Below are 19,571 nucleotides of genomic sequence, written 5' to 3' on the forward strand. Positions count from 1 at the left end.
ATACTGTTTATCGTGATTAGCTTGTTGTTTGGAGGCAGCAAGGAAGGTTTTAACGACTAACTACTTTCTTGTCCTGGAGGAATTCTGTTAAGTTGTCCTGAATGTGCACGAGTGGAGTTTCACTGCAGACTTAAATTGTATCCCCACTTTAGTTAGGTGAGTGCGAAACTGGACTCGCCGACCGGGGGACACAAAAGTGCAGCATAACTCTACAGTTTATACCGGGCGTCACCGAACGTTTTCCAGCTAAGCACGCGGCCCCGACCGCGCAGAGGAAACGTATTACATTCGAAAAGCGTGTTGTCTCATCCCCGGTCGCTAAACGAAAGCAGTCACGCGCTTCTATGGCGCGGTTCATAGTATCGAAGCCCTGACCGCCTAGGAACATAAGCAACCTCGTGCTCCCCGCAGACGCCGCCGAGCGCGGTGCAAAGTCGTCCCCGGGGAAAATGCGTCGCGGGGACGTTGTCGTCGTCGCCGAGCCTTGTAGCTGGGTCTCGGAGTGACCCGGAAGACGCGGGTTCGATCCCGGCCGCGGCGGTCGAATTTCTGTGGAGGTGAAATTCTAGAGGCCCGCGATGTCGGTGCACGTTAAAGAGCCCAAGGTGGTCGAAATTTCCGGAGCCCTGCACTATGGCGTCTCTCATGGTCTGAGTCGCTTTGGGACGTTAAACCCCCATAAACCAAACCGAAACGTTAAATAGTGGTCCACTGAGGTCGCTTGCAAACGTAGAGCAGTAAGCGTATTTCATTTTAGTGTCCCTCGAAGGGAAAGCTTGCAAGGCAACTCCTGAGGATTTTCTGAACATCTTGAGTTCACTATCACATTATATTTATTGGGCCTCCCTGCCTTTTAGCTTCGATAAAGTGATTCATTATATTGGGGAACACAGTTATCAAAACGCAAGAACCAGGAAACCGATACTGGGTTTCGACCAAAGTGTGACGTCACGGATACTGTCACGAAACTTTTCGCGTGCGCGTCGGCTCGCTAGACTGCAATTGGCAGTTTCGCTCGTTATATTAATCTGAAATGACCAGCAGCAAGCTGCAATTTTTTTCTATTTTTTTTTTGCCTTCGTGAACGCAGAGCGAATATCGACCGGGACGTGCGGCTCGTGGCGTCACGCGAGGTTGCCCATAGAAATCGTCCCGTCTGAGACCACGAAACGGGAAAATCCGAAATTCAGTTGTTTCAGTCAACTGCGTGGACGAAAAAAAAATTAAAAATGCGCTGCAAAAATAGGTTTATTGGATTAGGTTTATTGGGGTCTAACGTCCCAAAGCAACTCGGGCTACGAGGGACGCCGTAGTGCAGGGCCCCGGACATTTCGACCACCTGGGGTTCTTTAACGTGCACTGACATCGCACAGCCTCTAGAATTTCGCCTTCATCGAAGTTCGGCCGCCGCGGCCGGGAGCGAACCCGCGTCTTTCGGGTCAACAGCCGAGCGCCGTAACCCCTGAGCCTCCGCGGCGGGGCTCTGCAAAAATAAATAGTCTCCGAGTGTCCATTGTGGGGTCCTAGTGTGAAGCCTACTTCGGGTTCGCGCATATATTGTGCGTACAGCACTGAACGCGGTCTGTTTTGTGTGTTTCTTCGTTGCTTTCTAATGCCATCGGCAAGCGAGGCTATATCGCTGTGATTTACACAGCGCGTTCTTCGGGTGACAGACATTTGCGGTTGGGAAGGAGACTCGTTGAAATACTATATGCATAAGCCATTGGTAGCCTGACCAAGAGAATGTAGGTAAAAAATATAAACGCTGCACGCGCGGCGAGGAGTTAGACTGGAGCAGCTGCAGTGCTCGTATATAGTGGCCACCTCAATTTCTTTTTGAACAGATTCTCGGAACGCCCGCGGTCAATTGAATGCGCAAGCTGCCCGCACGCGCAGATAGGCGAGGCGAATGTGGTTTTACATCTGCTCCTCAGCGCGTAACGTTTGGAGAACTGTATTGGCGTATTCGTGTTGGCCTTCTGTTCACAAACACGTGCGAATACACAGACAACCACACGCTCCATGCGTTCGTTATAGTTTCCAGTGCGTGCTTACGGCGCGTGACACGACGCAGCTGCTTGCCGCTGATTCTTTAACCGTACTAATAGTTAGGAAGCTCCCAGTCAAAATCTGGACAGGACTTGTGCCCATGTATTAGAGGGGGGGGGGGGGGGGGGGATAGCGATGGTGGTGCCGTCTATGAGCCGAGGGATCATCTGGGATCTCCGCGATTAACATGTCACGACCAGCCCCGAGTAGTTAGTCTGAATGCCGCGCAGTGGCGGGACAATCGGCAAACGACAGAGTTTTGAACCGAGCAGAGTGGCATATTTTGACACATGGGCTCTGTGGGGAGCATAGAGTTTCTTACTACTACCTAGAGGGAAAGCTGGCGGCGCTGCACTTCAGCCAACATGGACGCCCAAAGCATCATGGGGCGGTGAGCTACTTGTTGCGGCACAGTCTTAGTTTTTCGGGAACACAGAGTGGCAGTACTAAGGCGTTTCATTCCGAAAACGTAGTTTGTGTGTGCGCAGACGACTTTCGCGCGAACTCAGTGTGCAAAAGCCATAGTAGTGAAAACGCGACGACACACGATGCCAATAAAAGGTTTTACTCTTCCGAAATGCCATTAAAAAACCTCTTAAAGTATCTAAACAACAAAATTTTTTTTGAAAAAATATTTACTTTTAAAAGTGCGCCTGTTAATTACGAAATATTAGTTTTTTTAGTGTTCATCACTTGGCCAATAGGAAAGCTAGTCATCTCTTATTTTAGGCAAACTTTGCACTTAAATGCTTTTCTGCTCGGTTGTTGCAATCATTAGACAAGATATTGAATGTTAGGACGTTTGTAGCTATGAAACAGCTTTATTTTTTTATTATTTTTTGGCCAAAAGTTGCAGTTCCGCAACAAGTAGCTCACCGCCCCATGATGCTTTGAGCGCCCATGGTGGCTGAGGTGGTCACGTGGGGTCTCCATGCAAACTCCCATAGACGGGCTGCCAGCTTTCCCTCTAGGTAATAGTAAGAAACTCTATGGTGGGGAGTTTCACGACCCACGTGATCAGTTAGCTTTGTCTCGCCGGCAGGGTGCACGGAGCGATTAGAAGCCGCCTATTCATAGTGGCCTATTCTCGGAACGCGACATGGTATTTGGCAGAAGGCATTATGGCATCACATTGGGGACACTTAACGTCTGGCTTTTAGTGCGACTTACATGCGGGTACACAGATTGGACATTGTCCACTGTTGTCGGTGTTTAGTCCCGTCGGAAAGCTCAAGATAAGCGTTGTGTGTTTGTAGTAGGAAGGGGGGGAGAGGGTGGGGGGGGTTCAGGAGTGTATGGCGTGCTTCCCAGCCATGTTGTGAAAGGCGGGAGCGCTTCATCATGCCACGCGTTTGTTTTTATTTGCACAGTAGGCAGGCGTCAAAACAAATGCGCCGTCTTTTGTTCCTGCTTCACTTGTTGACTTCGTTGTTGGACTCCGTTTGAACAGGAAAAAGCAAACGAGAAAATACAGGCCGACTGTATGCAGGAGACCGCCGCATTGCGTCACAAGCGTGGTGAAAGACTATTGGTTCGAAGACCGGGTCATAACAGCCGCCGTGATGAAACGCCTGTGCTCGAGCCAAAGCTAATCGTGTTCGTGGCGCTCGCGAACGGCTTATGCCTCGAATGCGAACGGCTTATAGGGTGCGAGAAATGTTTGCGTGTAGCGTTTAGACGACGGCCATTTGCGCAACGGCTCTTTGTTTCGCCGTTTCGTGCACATGTATGCCCGTGTGTTTCGTCGAACTGCGAGCAGAACCGCTTCTAAGCGGTCAGTCGTGGAGGAAACGTCGCGCGGGATATGTAGTTTACTTCTTTGTTCTCTTATTCCACCCGCTGCTGTTCTTTTTTTTTTTTCCTCTCTGTCTTTTGATGTTGCATCGCGTGATCAGTGAGGAAAGCAGAGTCCGAGCTTCGCGAAATCAAGAAAAATGTATGCCGCGTCTGCATCCATGCCTGTACATAAGCGTCGTGCGGCGGGGGTCCTTCTTCGCCTTTGGTTTCGGTTTCTCGTCGGATCGTTTTTCCGTCTTTCTGCGGTTCTGTTTTGCTTGCCTGGTTTTTATGTGTGTGCGCGCGAGAGCTTTTTTTTTTCTTTCTTCCGTTTTGCCGGGAAAAGATGTATAGTGGCGGCCCCATTCGTCTTACTATTCGCGGGCTCCGGCGTCCGTTATACCGCGCATCTGTCTTTTAGCTCTTTCTCATTTTGTTCCTCACCCCCTCCTCCGTCTTCGCCGGCCGAATTTCGCGGCGAATATAACGTACGGGCGCGCTTTTCCCCTATATGTATACCGTGCGGTGGTTTGGTTTCCCCGTGGAAGCTTTCCTTCGCTGCGTATGTAGTACGTCCGTCGCTTCAGCGGGCCCGTCCGGAGGCCGTCGGAGAAGACCCTTCGACTCCGTCCGTCTTTTGTTTTCTGTTTGTGCGCCGAGTTAATAATAGCGTATACGGTGGACGTAGCCTCGGGCCCCCGCGTATGCGTCACTACGAGGCGGCGGCAACGACGCGAGTAACAATAGAATTTGTCTTCCGTCGCCGCCGTGTTAGGCCTAGCCGTAGATGGCGACGTCGTCTGCACGTCCTTCCGGGCTGCAGACGACGGTTTGCCGCAGACGGCGGTGTGTGTGTGCGTGCGTCACGTCTGCTTCCCGTGTGCGCCGTGTCGTCTGCATCGCCCGCAACGGCCGCATGCACATATGCATACACTGATGTGTCTACGGCAAACCATTGGGAGCAGACGGCAGCGACCCCCGCGCTCTAGCGGGTTAGAGACCACGGCCTAAATAGTCTTCTCGAGACCACTGGGCTGTAGGAATAATGGTACCCAACAATGGCGCACGGACGCCCCCGACTCCGCGATGTGCGCGATGAAGCACCTTCGGCTTATGGTGCCGGGCCCGGCCATTGACGGAATGGGCGGCTTCTCTGAAGCGGTAGTCGCGAACTGCCTTGTGTCCACAAATAATCTTTGTCGTTAGGGGCTGGTAGAGTGCTATCTGGAGGTGCCCGTATAAAAGGAACGGTCCATTCCTGGGGCGAAGTGCACTTTATATGTGAGGAGTCTGGTCGCAGAAGACATTTTCCCCGCGGAGGCCGCAACTTCTAGATTCTGTGGCCTGGACTGGAATTCGGCGACATCTTGCTTTAGAAAGAGGGTAGACTGGGCCAGTTGTTTGGAACGACCGAAACTTCTTTCCAGAACGTGAACAGTATATTTGCTTAGAGTCCAGGAATATTTTATAAATGGTGTGAACCTCTTGTTTTACCCATGTTTGCGGTTTATGCTAAAACAGAATCCGCAGCTTTAAGGAAGCTTAGAACTTTGTCGGCGGTGGTGCGCGATTGCCGACTCTTGTATAATGAAAACTCCGCTCTTAACCGTTTTCTCTCTAAACGGTTTTGTTCGCCATAAGCCTGCCGATGATTATCTGTCCCGTGTATTTTGTGCCGACAGTCTTCGCACGCGAGGCTCTATTTGTGAACAGCTGTTTGGTCAGCTTGTCCGATAGGAATGCTCACTTGCAAGGAAAAAAAATAATTCTTTCTTGGCTCTATCGTTTCATCGGTTGTGGTCCTCTGTAAGCTACGTCCCGCAGTCGGCTCTGGAAAAAGAATACTTCGTTTGGTCGCCCGTAGGCCGGAGGTTCGTATCCTGAATTCTGACGGCCGGCGTTTCCGCTCAGAAGAAAATAAATGTCGGCTTGCTTCGAATGAGGCGCATGTCTGCAAGCATTCTAGGTGGTCGAAACCATCCTCTTGAGGTGCGTGTCTTTTTTTCACGCAGGCGACTGCTGCTGACCTGATATCGATGCGCAACAGTCCCAGATACGTTTCATTGTAACGTCGCTGTTTCAGTACAGTCTGTTTCACACGAGCATCTCGCCCGTGTTTAGAGACAGGAACAGGTCTAAAGAACGCACAGCGCCCGGTGACGCTATACGAAGATGGACAGCCCGTGCCGGGCGTGCGCTCCGAGCACGCGCTGTCCATCTTTATTTACTTCTATCGCGGGAACGCCGATCTCAGCGCCAGCGCTTTATAGCGTCACCGGGCGCTATAAACGCATCGACAAGGTCTTGAAGAAAATCTAGGGTACGACGTTTGCTGACTGGCGGCTGAAAGTTCTGTTCTCCGCTGTATCTTATGGGCTCAGGGGCCGTCGCTTCAGCTGCTAGGCAGCATATACAGTCTTGAGCAGTATAAGAGGGAACACAGTTTGAGAAATTTTTTCTCCATAATTATGTGTGACAAGCACAGTTTTTTTTCTGTTTTCTACCTAGTTTTACTCTTGGCGTTAACATCCAAGAAACATCCTTAAATTTAGCGGTTAAATAACTGGAAAATTTGAAATTATATGCAAAAAGATTGTCCTCTCTGATTTGCTCATTACTGAACTACGTGCAGTCCCATTCCTTCTGCAAGTCCGTGAACCGTTCATGCTGTTGCTTCGAATATTCAGTGCCCCATATAGCCAAGACAAGTTATTTCGAATATGGCGCCTGTCGTCATCATAGCTCAACCTGCACGTTCGCGCCCTAGTTTTGCTGAAACCACCTGAAGCACGGACCGGAGCCCACAGTCATGGGTGCCCGATGATGTCGCTGCGAACGCGACTTCGGCGTCGATATGGCCATGTGGCCATATTTGTTCATGGCGATTTCCGCTGGCCATGTGAATTATTCTAGTTCACCATAATGTGAATGTAATGACTGATGATCGTAGTGACATGATGATGATGATGTAGTGACTGATGGATAAATTGTTTATTCACGTGTGAGTGCGTGTGGGAGGCGGAAGAAAATGATTCGAATTCGCCTGCTTTGAACGAGAAGCGATTTTGTCCGCCACGTGCTTTGGCCGTTGCGCAGTCAGTGCGGAACCGGAATGCGAAATTCGCGCTGCTGCCGGTTATCGCACGTCCCCTAAACGCGCTCCACGTGCGAAACCGGCTTAACAGGTGCGAGCGTTTGCATGTACGATACGCTTCTGCCGTTTCTCGATGTGTGTTCGCGTATAATCGGAGCAGACGGGGACCGAGAATCCCCGACACTCGCGGTCGTCTGCGTCCACCGCGGAAGCGCGTCGTCTGCTCCTGAAACGCTTTGGCGGGCGGTCTGCTCTGCTACTGTACGCGCTCGCGACCGCATGTAATCGACCCTAATGGAGTACGCCTTCGACAGCAGCGAGAGTGGTCCGGCGCGTGTTCCCGTTCCGACGTGCTTGCACATTCGGCGAAGGACGAATCGCGGTAACTGATTTGTCGCCCGCCGTCTCGGATTTGCGTAGTACGTCGTACGGAGCCGCACGATCGGAGCAAGCGGCGGCTTGTGGATCGTGTGGAGGAGGGGGGAGAGTCGGCGCCGGTTTCCTTATAAGAGGCCGTTCGTGCGTGTCGGCGCCGCGGGTTTCTTTTCTGCCTTTGTTGTTGCGGTGTGTGAGGGGGGAGAGAGATGGGGACCGGTGAAGTCATCAGGCGACGTGGGCGTAACCAGATCTGAAGGACGGGCAGCGCCCGCGCTCGCAAGCCGGCGGAGGACGAGGGGGGGGGGGGGGGGGGGTAGAATGCGGATCGTGGATTCCCTGGTGCTCGCACGCTGTGTGCTGCCGCTGCAGTTTTTGTTTGTTTATTTGTTTCTCTTTCCTACTGAGCGGACCGCGCTGGAGCCTCTGCTCCATTTGTTGGACAAGGCGACTCTTTCTTTTTATTTGGCCAGCTCGAATCCGTCGACATCTTGTAGCGAGCGTACATTCTCTTCTTTGAGGAGGAGGGGGTTATGTGGAACAGCTCATCGTTTTCTTTTTCTTTTGCTAATAAGACATCCAGCGGAGAAGACCGACACAGTGTATTTTGGGAACTGCACTGCCCGCGTTGCGCTTGTAGCCTAGACGAAGGCGAGGGAACTTAAGGATCAGTGTCATTTGGTGGTTGACATCCTTTTGAGCTGTGTTCCGTATTTCGATGCAAAAAAAAAAAGCCGAAGTTTACATCGGGGGCGTGGAAGAGAACAAAAGGAAAGGCGGATGCCTGTTGACGTCATCCGGATTCGGCCTGGATATCGGTCGTCCACTGCGCAATCGCTGCGCGCCTTGCCTCGCCGCAGGAATTCCTGTCCGTCCGCGGCAAGCAGGAAGCAGCCCGCTCGCATTTCGAAGAGCAGCGCCTCCGCCGGGTGAAGGACTCCGATCCGTATCTGTCATCCGTGTTTGCTCTTTCGAAGGGTCGCCCGCTGCGTTTCTCCCCTTTTGGCACCTCGTTCTCCCGGGGGCTGTTGTTGGCAGCGAGGCGGGCGCTTCCGACAGCTCGGGTCGCTCGCCTGAGCGTCACTTGACGTGTCCGCGTCGAAAACGGAACGAATAAGTGGAGGCGACGGTCCTCGCGCGGCGTGTATTTTTAATTGGCGGGCCGCATTAGTTAATTAAGGCGGCCGCTGTCATAAAGTGAGATGGATTGGACGAGCGCATTATGGCCGCCGCCTTTTTTTTGGTCGTCTGCTCGACGTCGTGTGATCATTAGTAGACGACGGGGTGTTCGCTTCCGCAGCCGACTTGAACAAAACCAGTCGACGTCCTCTGCTGTGAGCCGCTGCCGTCTTCTGTTTAATGAACAAAACAAAAGAGGCTATCCTGTGGTGGGGAAGGGAACGTCTATTGTACTGAATTTTTTCTTTCTCTAGTTACTAGCTGTGGTGCTAGTGAAGCCTGCGTAGCGCTGCGCTTTTTTTTCCCCCGTACTTTCTCTGACAGGGGATGGATCGAGCACGTCCCGTGCCACGATTCTGTCAGGAAAAAGGAGCACGCAATAACCCCGCCGCCGAGGAAGGGGGTAGACGTGAAAGAGAAAACGGCATTAGGGGAGAGAAAATGCGGCTATATTTTCGGAACGCGAGCGAATGAGCGCGCGAACGGGTTTTCGCGGTGGTGGGGTTAGCTTATAGCCTACTCGCTTTTCTTTTCTTCGTCTTCTCGCGTTCGTTTCGCCGACTGGCCGCGTCTTTCCACTTGTTTCGCTTTGACCTCTGGCGACCGGTCGCGGAACTGCGCCGCCGGTCTGCCGCCGGGCGCTCGCTTCTTGTTTCTCTTGCGCATTTCTCGAGCACGCTGTTGCTTTTCGTTCCTTCCCGGTCGTACATTTTTTTTTTTCTCTCTTATGTTTCTCAGCTTCTCTCCCGCCCCTCCGCGTGTGCTGGCCGCCGCGTCTCTTGCTTTTCTCCGCCCGGCGCTGCACGTTCTTCTCCCCCCTTCAGTCGCGGCGGCGTAGGCGGGCGTTGGCCAAGGTAGGAAGGAGGTCCGCGTGCGTGCGACGTCGTTTGCCGTTGCCTCTCTTCCACGCACCCCCTCTCTGCTAAGCGTGCTCGCCCTTCTGCTGCCACCGTGCTTTTGTCCCAACTGTTCGGTTTCCTTCGGCGCTCCGGCTGACGCACACAAAGCTCGGCGTCTGCGACGGCGGCAACGCGAGCGGCTCGCCCCAACCCGCGCAGCGGCGGCTCGTAGTCTAGGAGCAACCCAGTCTCCTGCTGGACTCGCTGATCGTCGGCGCAGGGCCGCCGGGTTGCAGACGACGAGCGATCTTTTTTTTTTCGCCGGCAGGGCGCGGCCATGTTGGCCGGGTGGCGCTGGTTTTGACGCTCGTGCTTTCGTCGATCCTGCGAGCATCGCGGTTCTCCTTTCGACCACCGTGGTGGTTTCGACGTTGGTGGTGCGCGCGCGCGCGAGCTCGTGGTGTACCTGGCTTCTTGCGGTGGTGTGCGCGTGGTGCGAGTACCGATACCTCGAGTCGGTGTTGTGCCGGAGTGCTGCGATATATCATTTTATTTGCACCAGACTGTGTCAAGCTGTGCCCGAAAGCACCTGTCTCTCCCTCTTGGTGAAACACCAGTGCGCGGCGTCGCCGTCGTATCACGTCCCCTCCTTGTGCGGCATATGATCGTGCACGGCTATTTTTAGTGCTGCGTCGGAGAGAGAGTCGGATCTGCGTGGGATGCTCGTTGCGGGAGCCGCCGCCGCAGTCGCGGCGGACGTCGGGATAATCGCCCATCATCGATCCACGCTGGCCTCCGTCGCTCCTCATCCCCGCGACAACTGCGTCGGTCCTCGGGCGGTGCTCGTCTGCTCCTCTGCGCGTCTCCATCCGTCGCTCTCGTGAGCCTCGCGGCGGCGACTCTAATCGGTGGTCGTTGTCGCGCTCTTGCGGTCGCGCCGATAAAAGGCGCGCGTCCAGGGTGCGCGCACGCTTGTTGTGATATACGCGTCAGCTCCGCTTGTTGTCGTCGTCGTCGCTGCGGCTGCGCATTCCCCCGGCGCGGCCTGTCGCTGGGAGGACGCACGCAGTCAGTCAGTCGGCGGTGGTGGTTGTACCGGAGCGCACAGCTGGTCCGCGTTGTCGCGCCATGGAGTGGCTGTACAAGAACGCCGGCATCGGCCAGCACTCGCTGCTGCTCCAGGAGCCCAACAAAGGCGCTGCCGCGAAGAAGGGTTGCCGGGTGGCTCGGCAGGCCAAGTGAGTCGTCGCCGCGCATAGGGCATGCGTCGTTCTGTTTGCCGCCGCTGCTGCCTTTGCTCCGTTTTTCTTTTTTCGTTTTCTTTCGCTGGCACGCATATGGCGGTCTGAAACCGGGCGCAGTATTGCTGGAGGGGGATGACAGTGACGTGTGTGCCTGCTTGCTGTGGTCTGGGGTACGGATAGGCGGTTGTCACTGTCTCTCGAGTAATGAGGGTGACGGTACTCGTGCGCGCGTGCGCGTCTGTGTGTGTGTTTGTGTGTGTGTGTGTGTGCGTGCGTGCGTGCGTGCGCGCGCGCGCGCGCGCGCGTTAGAGCGACAGAGGGGGGGGGGGGGGGAATGAATGGCGTAGTAACTCACTTGCTCCGGCTGAACACCAGACCCCCGCGAAAGACCAAAGAAAGGTTAATTGAGACGGGGGGAAGGAAAGGGGGGGGGGGGGGATAGAGAGATCGTTGTGGAATGCGAGGTATCAATTTACCCGGGTTCCTTAACGTGCACTGACATCGCGACGGCGTACCACTGGCCAAAGCTGTGAAAAAGGACGTAAAGAAAGGCGCGTTTGTACGACTGAACCTCTGAAAATGATGAAGTCGCGTCATGGTGTCGTTGAAATGATTTCGTTAAAGCGAACTATAATTTTGCCCTCTTGCTACGGCTTTTGAGAGCCAAGTTGTTTTTTATAACAGTACTCCGTAAACGTTGATTAGTTAGGTCCAGGGGTCTTGGACTCTTTACCGTGCAGGTCGCTAAAAAAAACCTTGTTTCTCAGGGCCAGTAGACGGATCAGTAGAGGAGAAAGGAGGAAAATAAAAAAAAGTGAGAAAAAGCAGACAAAAGTGCGAAAAAAAGGAATGAGTGAGAAGCCTCAGTGAAGAAGGTCACTCGTGTATGAAAACCATCCTTTTTTTTTTTCTGTTGTATTCAGAGTTGTCGTCAGCAGGGACAACCCAGTGTCGAATAATTTTTGACGGCTATTAATTATCAGAAGACAGGAAAAAGCAGGAATGACTGAGGTCCGTTCGGAAAATGAAATCCTTATGGACAGTGTACCACATGTTTTACGCTCCTGATGGACAGGTACACGATATCGCGGGGTGACACTTCATCTTTCTGTGTAAACAGTGCAGATCATTGGCTTTCGCTACAGACAGGTGCATTACAGCACTTGTTTTCGCAAAGTGACTTTCAGAAAAAGAAAGTCGAAGTCGTTCATCTTAATGTTGTCTTCCAAGTGCAGAATACCTCGGCCTCAGTGCCCTAAATCCCTTTTCTTTAGGCACCACTGGTTGCAGCTTATGTGGGACAAGGTTTATCGTATGGAGTGGCACACAGTGTGTGACGACTGTTACGCTGCTGCTGAGACAATGTCCCGAGTCTAAATGTTCAACTGGGAACCAGTAGTTGCCCTAGTAGCACCAAAGCATTAAAGGTGCACTGAAGAGGAATCTGAACTCGTCTTTTTGCCGCGGGAACTCGATCTGCATGTTCCCAGCATTCCTAGAAACTGCGATTTATTGCCCTGTGCAGCCGATTTCCCTAATTTAAATCGGATTAACGTCTGGCTCCCGCCTTTTTTTTTTTTTTTAATTCCCCGCATACGGTGGGAGGAGTCGACCAACTCATCCAGTGCCTTTCAGGCAGTCGCTTGGCGACTTTGCTTTTGCTTTTGTTTGTTTTAGGTTTCCGTGAATAAATAGGTCTAGTTAGAGACTACGTAGCTGCAAATTAGGCCCACGGAACTAAAAATACGTGTGGACTCTGCTTTCACCGATCGCTACGCATCACTCCGCTGATGGCAGAGCGGCAAGCTGCTACGGGACTGGGTGAAAGGTTGGTCGACTCCTCCCACCATTTGCGGGGAATTAAAAAAAAAGGCGGGAGCCAGACGTTAATCCGATTTAAATTAGGGAAATCAGCTGCACAGCGCAATAATTCGAAGTTTCCAAGTACGCTCGGAATGTGTTGATCGAGTTCCAGCGGTAAAAATAAGAGTTCAGATTCCTCTTCTGTGCACCTTTAAAATAACTTCTGTTTGAATAAACCATTCCTACACTGACCTCTTGTTTTTTAACCTTTCTGAAATATTACAGTGAAGTGCCAACGTAACATTTTCTAAGCGTCAAAAAAAAAAAATGAAGGCAAACACTCGACCTTTGCAAAAGTATTAATCACCCTTAAGGACCTGCAGGTCTGCCTATAGTAAGAGCACATGTGAAGCTTCAAACCTCACTCTGCATCCGGTGACAAGAGCAAAATATTCAGGGGGGCGCTTTGTTGACCTAAAGTGCAGGGAGGCGAAAGCCTTAAGCGCGGTGTTGCTTCTTGTGTCACTGATGTGTGGTTAAGATGTTAAGCTTCGCCTCTAAGAGTGGAACACGACAGCGTCTTGCAACGCTGCCAGGGAGTCCATAGAACGCCATCGCCCATTCAGTTCTACCCCTTGCATGTCGGTAAATTGGTTTTTGAGGAAAGGAAATGTATCTGTCTCTCCTATCTCGGTGGGCCGTAACAGGAAGGGAGGAAGGTGGGAGTGAGCGAAGACACCCTATTTACTAGACGCGCCTTTGTTCATTCCAAACCATCGAGCTGGCATGGCGGAGTGGTTAGCATGCTCGTCTCGCACTCCTGAGACCAGGGTTCGATTCCCGAGCTCGACTAGTTTCCTACTCGGTTTTATTTATTTATCTGGCCTGACTAGAAAGGTTAATTAGGCTAATTGGGTAATTAATCAATTAACTAAACTTCGTCCCACTTACTTGGAGCATCACTATACAATCCCTTTAAATGGTTGCATGGTTACTAGCTAAAGTACAATTGGCCCCGTTTGAAATTCGCGCAGTGTGACGTAACGACCGTTTCGACCAATTGAAAAGCGGGACATTTCTGTCGACAACTCTTGCTTACAACGATGAGGCATTAAAGGCTTCCGCCTTAATAGAGTATTACAATGCACACAACTTACATGCAGCTCATACACTCACATTCAAACTAATACCATGGGTTGGTGTACCATACTGCTAGTTAGTTAGTTAGTTATATGGGGTTTTATGGCGCATAAGCAACTATGGCTATCATGCGCCAAACACAAGGTTAGATGATGTTATGTTACTAACTAACTAACTAACATACTGCTAGTGTTAGTGAGGAATGGTTAATGAGCAGTTTTCTTATATTTTGGCACTCTGTATGCAATTTTTAAAAGACACAATCCAAGAGAATTAGCTGAAAAGTTCGATTAGTTGAGGAACCTTGTTACCATCCAAACAGTGGAAACAGCTGTCTTAAGTTGAACAGCAAAACGTTTTCAGGTGGAACCAGTGGATCCCAGTTGGGACCAGTTGGCCATATAAAATGGCTCTACTGGTTCCTATTGGAAACCAGTTACCACAGTACTAAAAGAGCAAGTTTTGCTGCTGTAAACAGTTGGCACAGTACATAAACAGCAAGTGTTGCTGCTGAAACCAGTTTGCACTGTAGAGAACAGCGAGTTTTAATGCTGGAGCCAGTTGGCTCAGTAAAAAACCAGCAGGGTTCCTACTGGAACAAGTTGGTCCTGTAAAATGGCTCTACTGGTTCCTGTTTAAACCAGTTGGAACAGCACAAAAAGGGCAAGTTTTGCTACTGAGACCAGTTGGCATAGTACAGAACAGCAACTTTTGCTGCTCAAACCAGCTAGCTCAGTACAAAACTATTATGGGACCGACCGAAACCAACAAATATCCGCACAAACAAGCAGATTCATAGCTGGAAGTTTTTGCCTGGGATGGCTTGTTGATACGGAAACCTGCAGTGAATATCACTACTTAGATTTCATGGGGCCTGCGTGGACATTGTAAATTTGTAATGAGCAAATCCATGGAGTTTCCTTTAACCCCAGCAACTTGTTTTTGCACTCTGCCTCAACAAGTTGTGTAACTGACGTTACCAACAGTTGGCAACATGGGACTAGGTTTTTATTGCGGCAATTTATGTTACCGATGCAACCCTCCTTGAAATTCCTTTGGCAGTTTTCGCATGAAAAATTCATTGTTACTTTTGCACTGGGGTGTTGTTTGGTCAGATAGGTGCCAACATATGATGTGTCAAATGTTGTGAGTGTGCTATTGGGCGAGTTATATTGGTATGGATGTTTTCATGCGGCAATTGACGAACCCCAGGATAATCTGGATCTTACAAAGCCGACGTAAGCACTTACAACCATGACTATGGAAGATTTAACTTGTGGCATCTTCCAATAGTTTGTTTTGTGCAAATGTGGCATCTGTTGAGGCAGTAAGTGGCCTGGGAGTACATATTCCATCTACATCTGCTCAAGGGTGTTTGAAAAGTAGCAAGCTTGAACACAAGTTGGGAAAGGCTTTTTTTTTTCCGGACATGTGACGTGTACTGGTGTTCCTCAAATTATAAAGGGGTACTTGCACAGTCATTCACGCCGTAAGCATCCTAGACAAGATTGAAATTGGTTTGTAACACTCGTGGCCTTGAGCCCTCTTGTGGCTTGGCTTAGCATTTTTAACCACTGCTTAGTGCTGCATTACTGTTGAAACATGGATGAACGCGTAGATGGAGAAGAAAGTGGAGTTGGGCTGCTGTTCCCACCCAAGGCGGTGTAATAGAATTTGGGACTTTAGGCATTCAGCCTTTCACCTTTCCATTAGAACTGATGTGTCGCAATTTCCGTCCGATCTTCCACTCTTGTGTCTGGGAGAGAACTCCTAGCAGCAGTCGCACGCTTGCCGCCACCTCTGTTGTGTTTTCTATCCAGCGTCCGCTGCAGGCATAATTGTTTTTGTGTGCCATTGTGGCTTAGATAATGGAGTGGCTGGCTGGGTCCTTTGTGACAAAAGACATGTGGTATGAGTCACAGTTCAGTGTCTCCTCACATAATCATACCTCGATTGTGCTTGCTGGGGTAGTTGCCACAAACCTTGGCTTAGTAAAGGATACGTAAGTAATGAAGTAAAATAATGTTCATAATGTAAGAGGTGTAAATGCACACACTGCTGTTCCATAGCCACAAATAAACCAGAAGAAATGTTGAGAATAGAAAAATGACAGCCACCATATGGGTCAGCAAAAAAGAAAAATATTTTGCTCTTGCATTCCCCTTTTGCAGGTTAGCGGTGACTGGCATTTTTATGTTCTTTGCATTTGCTTTATTTTATATTTTTTTTGCTCTTAGTGACGTAACGAATGTATGTGTACAGATTCCTTTTCTCTCTAATGCAGTAACCCAGTTGTGAGAGCAGCACGTGGTCCATTGTGTTCTTATTCATCGTCCCTTGTCTTTAAATGCTGTAGATCTTTCAAAAATGAATCTGAAACAGCTTGCCAGGCTTTCAGTTTTATTAATTACCATCTGGGTACTGGTTTTCACTGCCGGTTCTTTGAGGAACTGCATAAGACAGAATCGCAATGTTTGTACAAGTAAATGAAGGCACCATTTTACATGAAATTGCATAGTAAAGTGCAGTGTGGAGGGGAAGTAACAGTTGGGACATGTGACTGATTTCTGGCAGCCTCCAAAACCAGCATGCATCTGAGGGTGTGCCTGTGACGGGGGTCATACTGTAGTGCATTAGGTACGGGCTCTCATCAAAACTATCAGAGTGTTACTTAATTTCTTGTGTGCTTCAGAAGAAGCAGTGTTCCTCAGTTTTTTGGTACTTATGCTTTGCTGTCTAACAAAATTTGCTTTAAGGCAGTGAAGAATGTTAACTATCAGAGAGGCTAAGGGAGGCTAGGACTTACAAGGGAAACTTAGAGAATGTCTGTGGTCGCAAGATTCAGACATATATTTTCTTGGCATAGTGAAGAAAGCTTGTATAACACTATTTGTCAGAGGTTTTTGGCCCTTGTTTGACATTTGTGCAGATACTGCAACATTTTTCTTGACATCTCTCTAGCATTTTCGTCAGCTGTGAACCCATAGAGCAGGGGTTCTCAAACTGGGTTCCGCGGAACACAGGGGTTCCGCGAGCTGTCTTCTTGTGTTCCGCGAGAACTTGAACTTATTGAAGGCTTTTGGGGTTCCTCCAAGCAAAAAAGTTTGAGAACCCCTGCCATAGAGGATTCATCTATAGCACAGTAGTGCTTGTTGTTGTTCAGTTAAGTGTTGTATACTTAAAGCACTGCTTTTTTTTTTTTTGAAAAGGTGGCAGACTCGACGTACATCCTTATGTCATACCACAGACTCGAACAGTGTTTACTAACTGCTGTAGTTAACGTAATAATAAACACTCGGATTAATATGCTCAATGTGGATTAATAATGTTCAAAGAATAGAAGCATACGCCTGCCCTGGAATCTTTTCATTGTAAACGCACTGAAATGAGTTTGGTTTCAGCAGAGCGAATAGAAGGGCGTCTTACTAGCCTGTTTCGTTGAAATTGTGACAAAAGCAATCGTACATCTGATTGTTTCTGTGCCCGCGGTCTCGTTTGTGAGGCAGCTCTCTATACGGGGCTAGCCATAAACGGCACTGCGCAGCAAAAGATGTGTCATCCGGCCGTAGGGATGGCCTCCCGTGAACTGGAGGCAGCACTGTTAATCTGCGTTACGTGATGCACCGAAACCAAGCGTTGGCGCCCCAGCGGGTGTTTGTTGTGAAGTGGCAGAGATGCCTGTTTCACTGCGATGCTGGGCTGGCTCACTTGCCGTGTTCCCTATGTTGCTACCACATTTCCGCCGCTGCTTTCGCTGCTGCTGCCGCGCGCACATCCTCTGTTTCTGTCCGTCTGTGTGTGTCTGCATGTGTGTGTCTCTGTGCACGTCTCACCGCAGGAACCAGAATCCCGACTGCAGCGACACCCCGTTGCTGCAGCAGCACGACCGGCCGTTCAGCCCCGAGCGCGAAGAGGACGGCTGGAACTGGTCGGGCGGCAACGGCGGCACTAGGTGCGCTGCTGCTCGTCATGTTCTCTCTCTCTCTCTCCTCTAAGTCGATTCTTGTCTGTGCAGTGCATTTTCTGCACGTTTCCCCGCTTGAATGTTCAACACCACTCACACTGCCACCACCCCTGCCTCTCACTGTTTGTGCTTGCCTGTTTGTATCCATATTGTGTGGCTCACTCTGTTTAACTCGATGTTGTTTTGGTAGTGAAATGGACACTGAGAAGAACTCTGCCCGATTGTTTTTCTAGTTAAAGGGGTGGAGACACCAAATTTTGAGGCTATAAAAAGCCTGCTATGGGATTCCTCTGTACGCAGGGGCACTCACAGCCGGGTGTTGGACACGGCAAATGTTTAAAAAATATTTTAATTCGGTTCAAAAGATTACCTAAATGCTCACTCTTACAATCTAGACCCATCGCTAGTGCCATCAGCGCTGACGTCACTACACTGGTAGAGTAACCAAAGATTTAGTGACGTGATACCAAAATACAGTGACGTACGATGAGCGGGGCACAGCTGCAGCCATGAGGCACGAGTGACGAGCCATGTGAGCGCAGTTGACGCACCAGCAAGCTTCATTTGCTGCGAGCCACCACTCGCTCGGCTAGTTTTTGTGAACGCATTGCTGAACTAGCCATACTTACTGGAATTTTGCAAAGTGCTTCGCATCCTCACGCGAACCCACGCGAGGCCCACAACTTTGTGGGCCCACATGACCATGCAAAGTAGTTGAGCATCCTAGAAAGTGACGTTACTGTCCAACTCGGCGTTCTGAAACCGAAACCGAAAATCGTTCACCTGAAAATGAGATATTAAATTATTCACTGTGAACATATTAATCTTCGAGTGTGTATCATGCTTCCTAGAGCAATAAGAAACATTTAAAATAAATAACGCGCCAACCACAAATTTGTGTCTCCACTCCTATAAATTTGGTTCTTTGGCACACTCTGTGGCTGGAAAAACGGAATTTCAAAATTTTCCTGCCACTCAAATCAGACCCGTGGTCTCTGTACCAAAAAGAACTGGTTTCCATCGTTTTGTAATGAATGGCAGTGTAGCCTTACTTCTGGGATCCGCACTCAAAAATCAGGTGTCGACGCACGCAGTTTACTTGCAAAATTGGCCGATGATGGCAACACCAGTATTTCGTTTCTTGGTCTTTTCTCTTCGTGATTGGAACGCAGTACACAATCGACACAGGCCAACTTAAATTTGTCCTCAATCTCCCTCTAGTGTTGATTCTGAGCAGCGACAGTCATCAATCAAATGCCTTTGGTTTTACCATTTCTTTCGTTAATTCTGCCCCGTGCTTCAAAAGCTGTAGCTTTGCTTGTCAGCTTAGGTGTGAGAGAAGAAGATGGAATGCTCTCTACCGTGAAGTGGCATTGTTCCTTAGGTTCCATGGGTCCCTCTCTGAAGGTGCACGGTTGAGCCATTTTACAAAATGGCAGTTGGTTTAACTTGTGTGGTCTTGCATGGATTGATCAAGTCGCTGTAGCAAGGCCATCCCGAGACTGGCGTAATCTCTACTCTGCTGGTTCTTGTTCTACTTCTCGTATCCATTTTCCATGGTGCTGAGTAGTAGTATTGGTCTGCCAAGATGTAGATAGATCTCTCTTATGTGCTGGCAAGTTGCACCATGAAGGGCCTATTTAGATTTTTAACCCTTTCAGGCGCCATTTTTTGTTTTGACTGAAATCAATTATTTTTTCACCTAAGTAGTATATTTAGGCCTCAAGAAAGGGAATTTGTTAGTTTTTGAACGTGAAATACCAGCAGGTAAGTTTTTACAACGATGTGGAGAATCCCGTACAAAGTGTCATATTTGTTAGAAATAGTGAAATCGAAATATTCTCGTGTGTCAGGTAGACACCCTGGGGATCGTGGAATCGCTTTGTGTTGCGAAGATTCACATTACGCTCAAAATTGGACAAAAACAATCGATGTTTTCACTCGTGGCAAAATCTCTCTGCATAAAAATGGCGCACAAAGTGCTACCTAGCTCACTCTTATGTGAAATATTATTTACTGCATTCGCTACATGGTACAAAAAAGCTACTTATTTCAACAAGAAGGGTGCTCAATTTCACTGAAATAATGAAATCACTGTTCAGTGCTCC

General features: G+C 49.7%; 1 protein-coding gene across 4 annotated transcripts in view; it reads left to right on the plus strand.

Moving 5' to 3' along the window:
• The window catches only part of ArfGAP1 (ADP-ribosylation factor GTPase-activating protein 1), a 56,574-nt gene that overhangs the window by 28,836 nt on the left and 8,167 nt on the right, over window positions 1-19,571 (plus strand). For 3 of the 4 annotated variants that reach the window (XM_089552286.1, XM_089552287.1, XM_089552288.1), the window contains one exon: window positions 17,338-17,451. The exons of the other annotated variant lie outside the window; for it this stretch is intronic. In XM_089552286.1, the coding sequence (XP_089408412.1) occupies window positions 17,338-17,451 (114 nt within the window). The remainder of the gene's footprint in view (window positions 1-17,337; window positions 17,452-19,571) is intronic. 4 annotated transcript variants of the gene reach the window in all.

This window comes from Amblyomma mixtum, chromosome 7, assembly GCF_055824585.1.
Source record: "Amblyomma mixtum isolate Tamu chromosome 7, ASM5582458v1, whole genome shotgun sequence".
Classification (NCBI taxonomy): domain Eukaryota; kingdom Metazoa; phylum Arthropoda; class Arachnida; order Ixodida; family Ixodidae; genus Amblyomma; species Amblyomma mixtum.